General features: G+C 41.9%; 1 protein-coding gene across 1 annotated transcript in view; it reads left to right on the plus strand.

Annotated features, from left to right (window-relative positions):
* Positions 1-17,626, plus strand: part of CRB1 (crumbs cell polarity complex component 1) — a 186,490-nt gene that overhangs the window by 52,931 nt on the left and 115,933 nt on the right. The window contains exons 2-3 of the mRNA XM_040985196.1: positions 4,069-4,647; positions 15,804-15,999. Of these exons, the coding sequence (XP_040841130.1) occupies positions 4,203-4,647; positions 15,804-15,999 (641 nt within the window). The 5' untranslated portion in view covers positions 4,069-4,202. The remainder of the gene's footprint in view (positions 1-4,068; positions 4,648-15,803; positions 16,000-17,626) is intronic.

Below are 17,626 nucleotides of genomic sequence, written 5' to 3' on the forward strand. Positions count from 1 at the left end.
CTCTCAATTAACTTCCAGCTCTCCTTAGAATCCTTAGCAGTAAAATTTGTCTTGCTTCGTCTTTCAAATTGGCCCCTTTTGTGTTCTGTCACCTTTCTGAGGGACTCCTTCTAGCTTTTTCCTGGAAGACATCCTTGCTGGAGGCCCACGTTCTCTAGCACAATCTGTGTGGTTTGCAGCTTCCACAGGCTGCCCGAGCTTGAACCTTGAACCCCTTATCAGTGAGCCAAAATAAACCTCTTCCTTCCTGAGAAGTTCCTCTCAGGCATTTACACTGGAGTAACGAACATCTGACTGATACATTCCACATCTAAATCATACTCAGTGGTGAGAACCTGAACGCCTCCACTTTAAGGTTGGCTAGAAGACAGAGATGTCTACCCCACAAGGCACTACAAGTCCTAGCTATATCCATCTTGCCAGAAATAAAATATACAACTAAATAGGAAAAGATATAAAAATTTCTGTTTACTGACATCATAATTTTGCATATTAGAAATTGTAGAGATTTAACATATACATACAAAACCAGAAGTTTCAAATAACAAATTCAGAAAAGTTATACAATGAAAGCTAATGCATATATTTCTTACATTAATAGTCTGAAATGGAAAATAATGCATAAGAATAAATCCAACCAAGATAGTAAAAGAATTGTATGCCTAAAACTTTACAATATCATTGAAATAATTGAAAATAAATGGAAAGACATGCTTCTCTATGCTTTTGGTCTAGAGGGCTAAATATTGCTAATCTGTTTATACCTTCCAAAATCTTCATAGTCAATCATTGTGATACCTATCCAAATTCCAAAGGTAATTTTTGTGAAAACAGAAAAAAAAACATCCACAAATCCTTAGGGGCTCTTCAAGGGTATCCAAATAAATACCTCAAACAATGCTCATTTTTTAAAAAAAGAAGCTTCACTTTTCCCGATTTTAAGCCATATTACAAAAACTACTGTTATCCAAAGATAGTGACATAAAGGCAGAAATTTAGACAGAATGTAACAGAATTAAGAGTCCAAATGTAAGTGAAGCAGTCTTTCAGTAAAGCTGATAATGCCATGCAATGGGGAAAGGGCTATCTCTTCAACCAATGGAGCTGGGTAAACTGGACCAGATCTTAGCAGTTGATCACATATAAAACTTTGCTGAACATGAGTGCAAGTCCTGAATATTGGAAGTTCTGGAATTATAAAACTCATAGAATAAAAGAAAGGAGAGACGAATCCACAGTGCTGAATAGTGAGAGGTAAGAGTTCCAGAAAACAAGAGTAACCATGCTTTCAGGGGACTGGTTGAGAGAGATTTTCTATGGAGAATAGACCAAACAGACCGTGTGGGCACGAGAGAAAAAAGGACAGATTTACTGTGTGGCCATTTCCTCCTGTATCTGTACCATCAGCTATCAGATTGGCAGCAACATCTTCCCAGTGTGAGCTGGAAGGAATTGCGGAGGCTGTCATGACCCCTGCCACTGGTGGCTTAGGCTGGAGGAATTTCATTGTCCCCAGTGGCTTTGAACCTGGCCTGGGGAGCTGATAGGGGCCTGGGGAACTACTTTGCTGCATGAAGGGAGGCCAAGTTGTCACCTGCCCCAACCCCCAGCAAAGCTCAAATCACTGTGGTGGACAGCACCTGAAACCGGTCGTGAGTTGGGGTAAGAAGCCCTACTGCCAAAGACTGCCAGTATTGTGGACAGCACGTCTTTCAGAGCAGAGCGTGGATCCCCTGTGCCATGTGACTGGGAGAGTTTGGGAACAGGCTAAACAGGAAAGCAGCTTGTGGTTTTCAGCTGGGTTAGTGAACAATTGCCTGGGCAGACTGTATAAACTCAGAGCTCCCCACACCCTGGGGACAGACAACACAGAGCTGCTGGGGATACACTGCTAGCAGGCTTGGGGTCTGGATGTTGAGCGCACCTGGGAGATTTCCAGGCACTGTGATCTCCGAGTAGGCTTTGAATCAGCTAGGCCTGGCACACAGAAGGGCTGAAACTGTGTATATGCTAACCAGTCGTAACACACCCTCCTGATGCTGATTGCAGCCAATGGTATTCTGCCACATCCTCTTGAGACATATGGCACACGCAGAGTGTGTTCCCACCCAACACAAAACCCTGGAATTGAAGTGTAAGCCTTAGGCAAATCACCCAGTACTACAGACACTTTCACAGAAATAACATCCTCATGTTCAGAAAATGCAGTGATCGTTCCATGTCTAGTTGAAGGTGGAAATTTATGTTATAATAATGAGCATTGACTTTACAGGTGAGCAAAATGAAGATTATCTGCAGAATTCTTAAACCAAGCTCCAGCTCCTTCGAGGCGTGATTGTTTATCAAGGGGGATTTACTGTAGAAATAGCATGTGTCTTCCTCAGTTAGCTGTGACGTGAATTTACATGCAAAAACATTTGACTTATTTTATGTTGGCAAAGTAAGGCTTTACCATTTTTTAGTGGGGTTGCTAAGAGGAAATAAATATAAAACAGCATTGGGTAAATCCATGTGGAAAGGCAATGTTTCATATGGAAATACAAACATCATATCAGTAAACTGATAGAATTGAGCTGGAAAAATTGATAAAATACCTCAAAAATATAAGATTAAGAAAATAAAACTGTTGTGATCATAATGTATACATGCCAGGGAAAATAGGTAATCACAAGAGTTTAGTCAATTTGGGGTGGGAGGTAAAGCTAGATTTACTGTTTTCCTAAAGATTATTGTTCCAGGGCCTGATGTGGTAGCCTTGTGGGTAAAGTCCTCGCCTTGAATGTGCTGGGATCCATTATGGGCACTGGTTCTAATCCTGGAGGCCCTGTTTCCCATCCAGCTCCCCGTTTCTGGCCGGGGAAGGCAATCAAGGATGGTATGAGACCTTGGGACCGGGCACTCATGTATAAGACCCAGAAGAAGCTCCTGGCTGCGATCAGCACAGCTCCGGCTGTTGCAGCCGCTTGGGGAGTGAATCATCAGATGGAGGATTGTCCTGTCTCTCCTCTCTGTATATATAGCTGTCTTTCAAAAAAAAATTATTGGGCCCGGCGCGGTGGCGCAGTGGTTAAGGTCCTCGCCTTGCACGCTCGGGATCCCATATGGGCGCCGGTTCTATCCCGGCAGCCCCGCTTCCCTTCCAGCTCTCTGCTTGTGGCCCTGGAGAGCAGTCGAGGACGGCCCAAAGCTTTGGGACCCTGCACCTGCGTGGGAGACCCAGAAGAGGCTCCTGGCTTTGGATCGGCATAGCATCGGCCGTTGTGCTCACTTGGGGAGTGAATCATCGGACGGAAGATCTTCCTCTCTGTCTCTCCTCTCTGTATATCCGCCTTTCCAATAAGAAAATAATAAAAATAAATCCTTAAAAAAATTATTGTTCTAGTTAGAATTTTAAAAATGCATTTCTAGAACAAACACGCTTTCAGAAGGATAAGTTTTCAAATGTTACTACATCAATTTCCTTGCCATAGGATTTAATTTGTTAATCTGTAAAATATGCATAATTATAAAATATTTGTGTGGAGATAATAACAGTATACATGATATACCAGGTGCAATAGTGCAGAGAGCGTATGACTAGTGAATATTAAAACTATTTATTTTATTCTTTCAATTTTTCCTAGGCTTTTCATTTTATAGTGTCAAATGGTCGTTGTTATAAGGCAGTCACAAACCAAGTAATGGTTAAATGCTAGTTTCAATTCTACGACAAATGGAAGCAATTTTATAACCCATCTCTCAGTGCTTGCAAAAGTCTTCCATGAAAGAATGTGTCTTTCCAGTTTCTAAATAGGAAGTTCGAACAAATGCTTCCGTTTACCGCATTCCTCAGCTGGACCTGCAGCTGGAAATATGGAAGAGAAGATTGAAATGACTCAGCCATTCTGATTGTCAGCAGCTATTGAGAAAGTTTTGATAAATGAGAAATTAAAACTCATTAAGAGAATGCAGCCAACTGTGAATTTCACTAGTGAGTGTGTTTGAAGTGGCACACTGGTCAGAAAGAAATTCCTGAACGTTACCCACAACTGCTGTAAACTTAATCTTAATATTTTTACTTCCTTGTAGATTCCTTTTGCAATAAAAATGACACCGAGTGCCTCTCAAATTCTTGCTCAAGCAATTCTACCTGCAAGGCTTTTGCAGAAAACAGTTGTCCTTGCTCAAATGCAAGCAACAATTTTAACAAAGACTGTGAAGATATGAAAGATCCTTGCTCCTCCACTCCCTGCCAAGGAAATGCCTCTTGTCTCACCTCCCCAGAAGGAAGGGGCTTTCTCTGCAAATGTCCTCCTGGGTATAGTGGGGCAAGCTGTGAAACTGCCACCAGTTCCTGTGGTGTGAACTCCTGCCTACATGGAGGTACTTGCCACCAGGACCCTGGGTACCCCACCTGCATCTGTCCTGCGGGATATGCTGGAACGTTCTGTGAAACAGATAAAGATGAATGTGCCTCTAGCCCGTGCCACCATGGGGCCGTGTGCCAGGATGAAGTTGATGGTTACTCTTGCTTCTGCGTCCCAGGATATCAAGGCAGGCACTGCGAAATGGAGGTGGATGAGTGTGCCTCAGAGCCCTGCAAGAATGAAGCTACATGCCTCAATGAGATTGGTCGATACCTGTGCGTCTGCCCCAGTAATTATTCTGGTAAGTGTGCACACTTCAGTCCCAGATAATGTAGTTAACTTGCCCATTCTATAACATGGTGAAGTAGAGATGAAATGTTATGTCTGATTCAACCATTTATAAACATGTCCAAGCTAAGGACAGGAATTAATCACTTGATGATACAAAACTTTGTAAACTGTTAAAAAGTCTATGGAATGTACTCTTCTAAGTAATTACTGTCACTGTTGATATGTTTCGTGGAGTGCTTCATGATTTGAAACTTAGATTCAGGTTTCTTAAGGCTAAAAGGCAGCATCTTTTTTACAATTCATTCATCTGTTGCTGAATACCTGGGTTGTTTCCATGTTATCTACCATGAATAATGTTGCAATGAACCTGATAAATGCAAACATTTCTTCAGCATTGTGATATCACTTGCCTTGGATATATACCAAGTATTAGGAATGTTGAATGCTGTTTCTATCTTGTGAGTAAATTCTACAGTGTTTTCCAAGATCACCATCTAATTTATATTCCTAGCAACTGTGCTTAACCATTACCTTTTCTCTACACCTTCATAAGCACCCATCTATCAGCCATTCTATCAGATGTAAGGGGAGACCTCATGCTTTACCTGTGTGTATCCAGTGCCTAGAGCTGTGTAGCATTTTCTCCACGTATTTCTGTCACACTTGTTTCCTGTATGCTTTGAAATGATGTGGAGGAACCCAGAGGACATTGTGTTAAGCGAAAAAAAGCCAGGCACAGTGTAAAGCATGCTTACCTGTGTAAGCGTAATCTCAGGTACATGAAGTCATGCTTGAAGATTTAGAGACTAGAATGCTGGTTGCCAGATGCTATGAGGAGAGGGCGAACAAAGAAAATGAAAACCTTGATCAACAGGAAGAGTTTGGAGAAAAGCATGGTGACTATAGCTAATAGAAGCACATCATGTATTCCAAAAGAGCTGTGAGAGAAGATTCCAAATGTTCTCATAGAAAGGAAATTATAAACATTTGAGGTGATAGATACACGAGTTAGCTTGATTTGTTCATTCTACAATGTATGCACATATGGAAATACCACATTTTGCGCTATACATCTCTATAATAATTGTTTCTCAATCAAAGAGAAGACAGCATTAAAGTACAGTGACTTGGATTACTTTAGAATCAGTGGATTCCTTGGGGACTACTAGTTTGCCAGAAGAGAATTCAACATGTATGCATCAGCGTAATTCCTTCGCTTCTCACTCGACTCTGCCCCCAGTGCCCAAAGTCTGCTATAGCAGTCTGCTTGAAGGGCCATCCAGTAGTAGGCTTCCAGGGTTTAAATGTCTGTGTGACCTGTGAAGGAGCCAGCAAGTCTAAAAAGCACTGCAAATCAGGTAAATCATCACTTTATAAAGTACGGAGCCAGCTTTGTTCCACCTCTTGAGAAAAGAAAGTAATTGTACTTCATATATATATCTTTTTGTTTTTCTTTTTTTAAATGAAACTTCTGCTGATACAATTTTATTTTAATACTGGAGTAGCAAGTCAACAACTACCCTTGGCCTCTGTCTTCCTGGTCTCATGAGTCAGTGGCTTGTGGGGGTAGTCTTCATTGTGGCCATCCCTCTTCAGCTGCTTTACTCATCAGACTGTCCAAGCACTTCCAAGGGGCGACTGACCCCACCCATTCTTTCTGAAATTTCTTCTGCTCATCACCTTCCGGGCTCCCTGACTCCAATCCCTGAAATGCCACTCACATTAATACCATGCTTCCCTTTCCTTTTGCCACTTTTACAACTGCCTTTTGTATTTGGCATTCAATTTGCTTGCTCCTCTTACACGTTTCAAGCTTATTTCCTTATTTTGACATTTCCCTAAGTATGTTAAGAAATATAATTGTACGGAAAATATACTTCTTCACAATTTGTATAAGCACCCTCCAGAATTATTGTCTTAATATTATGCCAATGTTTTGTAAACATCTTTCAAAATAGGCATGTCTTTGTTATTGTGACTTAAAATTTGTTTATTTTCTCGCACTTCACTTACAAAACATCTTCAAGATCTGCTGCTTTGGCATCTGAGTTGTCTTCCTGGTGCAGTGAATTCATCGTGTTTCCAGTGCTGTGTCTCCTGTGTGTAGCTTTGTCGCACCTCCCAGATGCTCTGCCCCAGCCTTCTCCCTTTCCAGGCTCTGAGTACTGAGGGTAAAATCATCCTTCCGAAACAGACTTGTGCCACAACCTTCTAAAGAACCCTGAAAGCATCTCACTACGTAGAATCTAACTGTAATCTTTCACCGAAAGTCTTCCATACTTTGTTCCACACAACATCCCACCAAAGCGTTGTATTTCCTTAAATCGCTCATCTATTTATTTAATTTCTTTTTATTTGGAAGGAATAGAGTAAGAATCATAACAGATTAAATGGGGAAAGAGAGAGAGAGAGAGAGGCACACACACAGAGAATATCTTTCAACTGGTTAGTCTTTCTCTGAATGCCCAGGACAAGGCTGGTCCTACCTGAAGCCAGGGGCCGGAAATTCAGTCCATCTCTGCCATGCGGGTGGCAAGGACCTAAGTACTTCAGGCAACATCAGTAGCCTCCCCAAGTGCACACTAGAAAGTGAATCTAAGACGTGAGTCAGGATCTCTGATGTGGAATGATGATGTCCTTATTTTTCCTATATGCTTCTTGTGTCAATTACACACCAGCCAGTGTGCTAACAAGCAGAGCCTCACTCAATGTTTGCAAGCAAAGCTCACTTACTTGTTACTGAATTATTGCAATTTTAAAGTGTTTTTATGCATTTCTGGATACTGGTAGCGCATCTCTGGGATATTGATGTAATGAAGCTGAGAAAGTTGATCGTTAAACTGTTTTAATTTACCTTCTCTATTACTCTAGGCAAACTTTTTGATGGGAGAGTGTTTGTGTTAAATTGAAAGCTATCAATTACTACTTAATTACCGATATTAGGGTAACTTTTATGGAGAACAGTAAAGAAGTTTAGAAAACAATACTTATCCATGGAAAACTTGCTTAAGAGCCAAAATATGATGTCCATTTTTAAAAGAGTTTTAGCACTTGAATTTTCATTAAGAAAAACTTTTTAAAATTAAATTTAAGAAATAAGGTTCTATGGGATTGGCTTGGAATTGTTTTTGTTTAGAACAACCATATCTAAAAATCATCACACTTCATTTATGAAGTATCTTTATTTCCTGCTGCATTTTTAATGTGACTAGTGACTAAATGAGTAGATATGAGATAATTTAACATTTCATCCATTCTAATTCAGATAGTCTGAAATGGTTCTTTACATGCAAATGCACTGCTTAGAAAGTTTTACAATATACTTAAAAAAATTTTTTTTAATTTTTATTGGAAGGGCAGATTTACACAGAGAGGGAGAGACAGAGAGAGATCTTTCATCTGCTGGTTCACTCCCCAAGTGGCCACAATGGCTGGAGCTGCTCTGATGTGAAAGTGAGGAACCAGGAGCTGCCTCTGGGTCTCCAGTGTGTGGGCAGAGTCTCAATGCTTTGGGCTATCCTTGACTGCTTTCCTAGGCCTTAGGCAGGGAGCTGGATGGGAAGCAGAACAGCCAGGACTCAAGGTGGAACCTCTATGGGATCCTGACGCTTACAAGATGAATATTAAGCCATTAGGCTACTGCACAGTGCATGTGCATTTTCTTTATATCTTAATTGAACTGGATCATAAGGAATCCTATCAGTGGTCTTAACTTAGTCTTATAAGATTGAAACAGTGTAAGCATAAAGTATCTCACCTACAATGAGTTCATTTGTACTGTGAGTTATATTGTATCTCTCTCAGGCCCAATGATGGTGCCCCTTTCACACTATTACACTCCAAGTCCACCAAGAGGGTTTCTTTGTTATTATGGTGTCATTCCCTACTTGACTATATTCTTCCCCTGTTTTCTAAGAACTCAGCTAAATCTTACGTAGTTTTTTGAGTGACATATATAATACTTGCTTGCAAACAGAATTTAGATAAGAGACTCATAACGCAGTAACAATCAGGTCTATTATCAGTTCCTTGGGCTTGCTCAGCTACGAAGGGGCAATTGCAGACTTGCTCCCTAAGCCCCTGCATAGGAAGCTCAGCAGTGGTTCTCAGCCCTGACTACTCATTAACAGCCGCCTAGAGAGAGGAGAAACAGGGTGTTCAGACTCGACCTGCAGAAGCTCAAATGCAGTTGATGATTTTAAGGTATAGCTAGGGCTGGGATTCAGAAATCAAATGCACATGGACTTAATTTGAGAACACTTCTGGCACTCCACCGTCATTTAGACACAGGGAACCAGGCTTGTGTTGTGCTTTGCCTGAGCCTGATTATTAGTGTTTGTGACAGCTCACACCAATTATAGGAACCTCAAAAAAGGTCTGTGGAGCAAAGGCAAAAGCCAGACTTGAGAGGAAAAGAAAAAGACCCTGAGCAATCAGCATGGACATGCTGGCAAACTCTGACTCTGTCTCTCCCTGCTGGTGAGTGTTGAAAACCGCATTGCAGTGGTCGAATCATGGAGTGCCCTGTCCAAATTTAGAATGATCATGAAGCAGCTGGCTTCAGGAAGAGGCTGTGTCTCTCTGAGAAGCACAGTAAGAAAAGGTAATAAATTTTATTTTTTTTTAAAGATTTATTTTTATTATTTTTTCATTGGAAAGGCGGATATACAGAGAGGAGAGACAGAGAGGAAGATCTTCCGTCCGATGATTCACTCCCCAAGTGAGCGCAACGGGCCGATACTATGCCGATCTGAAGCCAGGAGCCTCTTCCGGGTCTCCCACGCGGGTGCAGGGTCCCAAAGCCTTGGGCCGTCCTCGACTGCTTTCCCAGGCCACAGGCAGGGAGCTGGAAGGGAAGCGGGGCTGCCGGGATTAGAACCGGCGCCCATATGGGATCCCGGGCGTGCTAGGTGAGGACCTTAACCACTTGCGCCACCGCGCCGGGCCCGAAAAGGTAATAAATTTTAAAAGACAGAAAGATAAGAAGGAGAGAGTTCACTCTGAATTCTCCACTAGGCACTTGACTGTGCTTGGTGAGCAGTGATTCATGAACTGCAGACACAGGCTCAGAGAGAGAGAGCGGTTGGAGACGTGGGTGAGAAACTTCCACGCACAAGAAAACACTAGCTGAAGCTGAAAGCTAATGGCTGCAAACTTTCGTAGTTACAATACTGTTACAACTTTTCAACTTGTCAATGAAATGAATCATTCTGTAATTGAGGTCTTCCCTAAAATGAACTAGATGGGCTGATGAGTAATTTCCATATTAAAACGCTTGTAAGATTAGAAGGACAGGCCTGTTGAACGGTAGGGAAAAGCTGATTTGATGAAGCAAATTGGGGTTGGAAGTGATTTTAGTTCATCTATTATGAATGGATCTTTGGTTAAAGATAATATTAAAAAAAAAAACAAGGACCACAAGATAAAATTTACTTTTAAAATACATTTCGTTCAGAATAAAAATAATTAAGAATCAGTTCATTTTTGTTTTGTAAAATGTGTCAGTACATAGAAACTAATTAGTACATGGAGACTAATTAGTTCATGAGGGTTAGAATATCATTTAAACAGTTTTAATGAAATTAGATTTTCAGTTTTTGAAAAAGTTCGTTGAATAAATGTACAAGGTATCAAATGTTATTCACTCAGCAAGTATTTACGCCCAAGTATACCACTGCCACTCTGCTGAAGCTTACAGATGTGCAGACGACTCAGAAAAAACTGTACATGACAAAGTGCTCATGTCTATTCAGGGAGTGGACCTATAAACACAGATTCTAGTCTGTGAACAGAGAGCAGAGGCAGCACAAAGAAAGAAACCAGTAGCTCTGCTTGAAGTTAAAAAATGCTTCACGGAAAAAAAAAAATCATCTCTTTCAGAATGCAAAACTGAAACTTTTATCCATTGACTAAGTTTATTACTATGATCATTATTATTGCTTGCTGAATATCAAGGGAGAAAGGCTACAGAAGTGTTGTCTCTGTAAAGAAAGGCATGGCACTGATGTGAGGGCATCTTCCCCAATGCTTCTGTTGAGATCTTAACCACAAAGTGATGGTATCAGAAAGTGGGTATCTGCGAGTGGTGACCAGGCCATCGGGCTGCAGCTCCTAAGAACTGGATTTTGCCCTTATAAAGCGGTCCAAAATGGAGACCTGGCCCTTCCGCATGTGAGGACTGTGAAGGTGCATGACGGCAGCTCCTTGTCCTCTCTCTCCAACCGCAGGCAGGGTGCACAGCTGTTTGTGTGATTCCTTGCCACATGAAGGCTGAATGCACAAGTCAGTGTTCCTGGCACAGCTTTGGTGTGTGTAGCAGTGTGGTTTGGATCGCCACAGCAGTTCTGAACACTCACCCCCACATCCTAAGCTAAGCATGATACTCTGACCAAGCTCTTGGTCATAGTCAAAAGTGAGGAAATGGTTTAGTGCAATTTTTTTTTCCTCCCAAAATCTCCTTAGGCTACAGAAGTGCTCTAATGCATTATTGCTAAATCTTAAATAAGGCTACAGTTATTGATGTTGTTGAAACATTTATCTATACTTTTCACAGGTATCAGTCCTTTGTATTGATGTGTTATCTCTACTGAATACTATAAGAAACAAACACAGCAAAAAAATCATTCACAAAAATAGAGTGAAAGCAGACATCCGGCAGAGCAGTTAAGGATCTGCTTCGGATGCCTGTATATGGGCCTTGAATTGAGTCTAGGTTGAGCGCCTCTGCCTTCGAAACAATGAAAATTTAAATGAAAAGCTAAAGTATTGTGTATTTCAAATAGGGTAGCATAGCGGAGGCTTTGATGTGTCTTTTGCTATTTTCATAATTTTAGCATTTATGTATGTGTGTTCAGAAAATGCTGACAGTAAATCAGGAAATCCAGACTTATTGACTTATGAAATTAATATTTCCTAATCAGATGACAGCTTCGTGCATATCACAGCACATATGAGGTGAGTAAAGTGGGAGGAAAGGTGAACAGGTTGGTTTAAGGAAATACATCTCTAAAAAAATAAAGGATGCGCTTACATAGCATTAGGAGAAACGATTTTACAAATAGAAAACTACTATCCTCAAAGCATCATCAGGGCCACGGAAGTGAGAATTTCCTCAGAGTACTGTGCCCTGGAGGTTGGCAAAGGGGAAAAGGGAGACATCTTTTATTAAAAAAAAAAATAGGACAGGTGAGACAATCTTTTGTCAGAATGCCTGAGTTTGAGTCCCAGGTCTACTTCTGATTCCAGCTTCCTGTTAATGCAAACCTTGAGAGGCAACAGGTGAGGATGACTCAAGTGTTCAGATCCCTGTGACCCGTGTGAGACACTAGAATTCTGTACCAGCTCCTGGTTTGGTCTGGCCCAGCCACAGTCCCAACCCCAACCTCGCTGTTGAAGCATTTGAGAAGTGAACCAACAGGTAGAAGATTGATCCACTCTGTCTTTCAAATGGGCAAAATGTATATGAACATTTATGTACAATTTTTCCAAGGATTTCTTTATACAGAGAGGAGGAGAGACAGAGAGGAAGATCTTCTGTTCGCTGATTCACTTCCCCAAGAGGCTACAGTGCCCAGAGCTGAGCTGATCTAAAGCCAGGAACCAGGAGCTAGGAGCTAGGAGCCTCTTCTGGGTCTCCCATGTGGGTGATTGTCCCAAGGCTTTGGCCCATCCTTGATTGCTTTCCCAGGCCATGAGCAGGGAGCTAGATGGGAAGCAGGGCTGCTGGGACATGAACCGGTGCCTGCATGGGATCCCAGCGCATGCAAGGCAAGGATTTTAGCCACTAAGCTATCACGCTTGGCCTTTAAATATATACATATACATGTATACACACACACACACACACACACACACACACACACACAATTTTTAAAATTGTGGTTTGAGAGAAAGACTGGCAAAGAGGACTCTGTCCTTTGGCTCTTTTCCCTATGTCTGCAGTGATGGTAGGTGTAGCGGCAACTTGATAGAACAGGGAATCAAACATCCATAACATCTTGCTGTTATCACACTAGCTTGATTATGTGCATCCAAGCAGGAAGTCATCTAGGTGTCTTCAGTGCCCAAGGATGTTAAAAAAATGTAATTATGACATGTAAGAAGACCACACACAGAAAATCAACAGCTGAAATTAAAACAACATGTTACAGTTCTTTGCCTGGATGCTGTTCCAATTGAAGCACATGAAGAATCCAGACATAGTTCTTATACAAAAGAAGAATCCATGGATGGAAGCCCACTGGGTATCAAATACACTTGCTATAATTTAAACCTTAAGAAGACAGCTCAAAGCTGGAGTATAATTATGTCCCAGACACGGGCACCCCAGATAGTGAGAAGGATGCTGAGGTTGGGTTATCAAAGCCATGCTGCGTGCACCGTGCACTCTGTCCATGGTACTAAGCGGTAAGGATGGCATCACTAACAAGACCTGTTCCCTACTGATAGCATTATCTCACTGAACAGAATGTCAGCATTGATTTCTAATGGCCAGAGATGCCTATTCAAGGGCAGAACCTCTAAATGATTCTCAGAAGGCTGGGAAACAATCATCCAGAACTATTAATCTGACTTGTTGGCTGGTGGTTTAGAGTGGGCGTTAGCTTGTAGAAGCACTGAAAAGCTGTGTCTCATCACAACCAGCCTATCTTCAATGAGAGACCATAGAATTTTTTTATTGTGGTTGTGACTTGGCCATTCCCTTTAAAAAAATCATTGAGCATTTACTGTGTTCAAGAATATGAACAAAATGCCACACAAGGCTCAATTGTCTAATGCTCCTCTTTTGTGTGCCAGGATATGGAGACACCAGTTTGTGTCCCCACTGCTTCACTTTCTACCAGCTCACTACTTGTGGCCTTGGGATGGCAGAATAGAAATGCCCAAAGCTTTGGACTCTGCACCCACATAAAAGATCTGGAAGAAGCTCCTAGCTCCTGGCTTCAGATTGGCTCAGCTCCAGCCACTGGGGCCACTTGGGGAGTGGACCAGCATAAGAAAGGTCTTTTCTCTCTGTCTGTCCTTTTCCCTGTAAAATCTCCCTTTGCAATGAAAATAAATAAAGCTTATGTGTTTTTTTAAAGAACAGTGGCCTCAAAGAGCCATTCATTTTATAGATAAAATGGACAACTAAGGAGCATTTGGCACAACAGTTAAACCACCACTTGCAGCATTCCATATCCCATATCAGAGTGATTGTTTTGAGTACCAGCTCTGCTTTCCACTGCAGCTTTTTCCTTTGTGCAGCCTGAGGGAAACGAGGTGATGGCTCAAGTTGGATGGGTCCCCGCCATCCATGTGCAAAACCTTCGAATGAGTTTATTGTTCCTGGCTTCTGCTTAGACATGCTGTTGTGGGCACTCAGAGTAAACCAGCAGTTGAGATGCCTCTGTGTGTGTGTGTGTGTGTGTGTGTGTGTTGCTGCCGTCAAACAAATGTAATAAGCAAAACTTTCAAATGTGCTAAAACTTTTCATAATATTTACATTTACGTTTATATTACAAGGAGTTTTGAAAATACAGTTGAAGAGGCATCAGAAGAAGGTAGAAGCCCGTAAATATTTTTCCAAGGTTGAGAACTAAACTAAGTGAGCAAGTCTGGAGCACAAGGAATAAACAGAGTACTATCAGTCATCTACCGCGCTTAGGAGGGAGCTCCCATGTGCAGCCTAGAGCCGCAGTGATGTCCTGCAGGATGACACTGACGCAGTCCTCCTCTTTTGGAATCCTTATTATATTACAAGAAAAAGTGCCTTACCCTGTAGTCAGTAGAGGTTGGAAACCATTGAAAAACTGTAAGCAGACAATGTTGTAATTTATAAAGATTGCGTTTCTATAGAAATGCAGAATGGTTTGAGAAAAAGAAGGCTGGGGTGGAAACAGCAAACCAGAGATGGGAACTTTCTGGTTAAGGTTGTGGCAGTGTGGATGGCACTGTGGCAGGGTCTCCTGGCTAATCAGGATGTGGGAAATGCTACCAAATAAGCTGGTATATCTCCCAGAATTCTGGCTCTGCTTATCTGGGTGATATGGTCAGTTTTGGGAGGGCAGGGAGTGGAAGACCAGAGTGAGTGTGAGAGTAGAGTTTGTTTCAGGAATTGTAGGCTGATGCTTGTGAGAGAGCAGGAGAAGACATTCTATTAGCAATTAGGTTCACAAGGGTGATGGACTCTAGTTAAACTGTTAATGTTTATCTACATGAACTTATGCAGAAATGTCACCAAGAAGAATTCACGTCCATGTCCCAGTATGATAGCCATCTCTTTCTCTACTGACAGTCTTTTTTCAAACCAAACTAGATAAAATATTTCAATATATTCTAGTGAAAATTATTTGACTTTTGCTCAAACTTGGCACTTACTTGAGAAACCACTTTCCACACAACCTTTCCTCTTTTTGTGAGTCTCAGGGCCAGGAGAGGAAGGAGGTTGGCTTTCATAGCAAACCTGCTGTTCCTGCTAGTCTACTAGCTCATCACTGACTCAGCACTTTCTTGCTCTTTTCATTTCTTTGTAAGCAGTTATTTACTAATGTCCACAATACTCCCAACAAGATGACTTTTCCTTTCCAGTCAACGTTTAGGTTTTGTTAAAATCCATTTCACAATTTCTGGGGCCAGCACAGTGCTGTATCAGGCTTCAAAACAAATTTAATCATAGAAATAATCCAATGAACTAGTTACAATTATTGTTCTCGTTTTTCAGAGAAGAAAGGTAAAACACGAAGAAGTTAAGAAATTTCTCAAGGTCATGGCTAACATAGGTGGCTGTTCTAGCCTCTCAACTTGCATTATCCATGATGGGAGCTTGAGCTTTGCCCCCTATTCTATGTGCTTCCTGGTAAAATTAACTATTTAAAAATAAAGTGTGACATGGACCAGTGCCTTGTAGGCTTCCAATGAAAGGACAACTAACAATAACTGTTCCAAAAATGACTCTGTTTCCACAGACTCAAAAACCACAAGGTGAGTCCATACATAACAGCTGTTCTGGTTTGAGTACCTTCCCACATGCACACCCAACATTAATATTAATTACAGTGAGCAGGAAAATTATTTTGGGTAACATAACATTTGACAAATGTTTCCATAAATAAAGTCTTGGCAAAAAGCTAAAATATTAACCCTTTGCTAAAACTTCTATTGTGCTGTGTTGACTTTTTTAAAAAGGTGTTAACTGTGAGTTGGGAATTGACCCATGTGCGTCCCATCCCTGTTTAAATGGTGGCGCTTGCCGGGATGCTGCAACGGCTTACTTCTGTGACTGTACTGCTGGATTCACAGGGGACAACTGTGAGCTCAACCTGGATGAGTGTGCCAGTCAACCTTGTCTCCACGGAGGGCTGTGCCTGGATGGGGAAAACAGGTATGCTTCCTTCTACAATTTGGACAATTGGCTAAGAGAGAATCTATTTACCAAGACCTAGGAAGGCACCTTAGACAGCTTCTGGGAGAATAAAACTAAGGGACGAGTTTATTTCGGTACAAAACATTCTTGAAATCCATGTGTCAATTTTTCATAATACACATTGTCTGTGAGCAAATGTTGTAGCACTCTGGCAAATTTAGAGAATGTAAACCTTCAGTTTAAGTGGTGAAAATTTAAGAAGCAAGGTGGCTGAGTAGGAAAAACTCTCGTTGACTTCAGGCACAGACTGATACCAAACAACAACAAAGCAGGAACCACAGTCCCGGAAGCTGGGGACCAATCGAAAGAAATATGCAGTGGAGGCTAGTCAGAACAGAGATGCCTTCAGGCAGTGAGGAGAGAAGAAAGGCATGTAGCTGGTGTGTCATGAACTGCCAGAGGTTCCTGCCCCTTTATGGCTGATGTCCGACTTGGAAGCCCCATTTTCTTGGGAAAGGTGAACAGGGGCTGCCACACTCCATGGAGCTGTTGGCTTTCACCAGGGGAGAATTCCAATGTCCTCACTGATTTGAGTCTGACCTGGGAATCTAGTGGGGGCTGAGCAATTACTTTCCTCTGTGAAAAAAGAGCATATTGCTTCTCCTGCTCCTCCTACTATGGCACCAGTCTCAATTTACTGGAGCTACTTTTGTCCTGACTTGAAGAATGACAGGCAGCTCATGGGAGGGATGGAGCAGCTTGCAGGGTAGAAAGTGGCATCTTTGCATCCTGTGACTATGAGGATTCTGGGCCTAGGTCAAGGAACTGAGAAGAGCATGAGCTATGGTTGGGTTCCTGCACATGGTCTGACCATGGAAACTCAAGGTACTGGGCATAGATCACATTGAGGGCTTGAGGGACACGCCACCAAGTAGGTCAGTGTTCCATATGGTGTGCATGCATGACTGGGCAGGATGTGTAGCCATTGTGAGCCCCCCGTGGGGCCTGTGTCAGCTGGTTCACTTTGGTAAAGAGAAGAGCTAGGATTGTGAATGCTCCAGCCAGCTCCAGCATCTGCTCTGTCTGCTGCATGCACCCAACTTGGATGCCACTTCAGGCTCTTGGCTCACCTACAGACGGTGGCGAGAGCCTGCTGGCCCTGCATAGTACTCAGTCATAGGAACCCAGTAATAGTCTCAAGTACTCTATGTCCCAGAGAAGCAGATTTCCAAGAATAAGGCCTTCAGTCAGCCAGTCAATCAATCAATCAATCGAACAATCAAAAACAATAAACTCACCCCCCAGGGAAGATAACAAGTTATCCCCAGATATGTAAACAGCAATGTAGAAACTTAAGAAACATGAGTAAAAAAAATGCACTTGAAAGCCTTAACCACAGACTTGGTGAGTCAGAAAAAAGAAAATCTATTCTGGAAGAATACCTCAAACGAAAAGAAAGAAAAAAATGGAAGCATCGAACAAGGATCTGGGGTCTATGGGATATCAATTGTTTAAAAATTTAAATCTCAGCACTTCCTGAAGATACGGGGAAAAAGCAAACACAGGAAGCATATAGAATGTCAAACAGGCATGATCAGAAAACATCCTCACTATAACACAACATTTCAAACTTTAGAAGTAAAAC

The sequence above is a fragment of the Ochotona curzoniae genome, unplaced genomic scaffold (assembly GCF_017591425.1).
Source record: "Ochotona curzoniae isolate NIBS_2020 unplaced genomic scaffold, NIBS_Ocur_1.0 contig_430, whole genome shotgun sequence".
NCBI lineage: Eukaryota > Metazoa > Chordata > Mammalia > Lagomorpha > Ochotonidae > Ochotona > Ochotona curzoniae.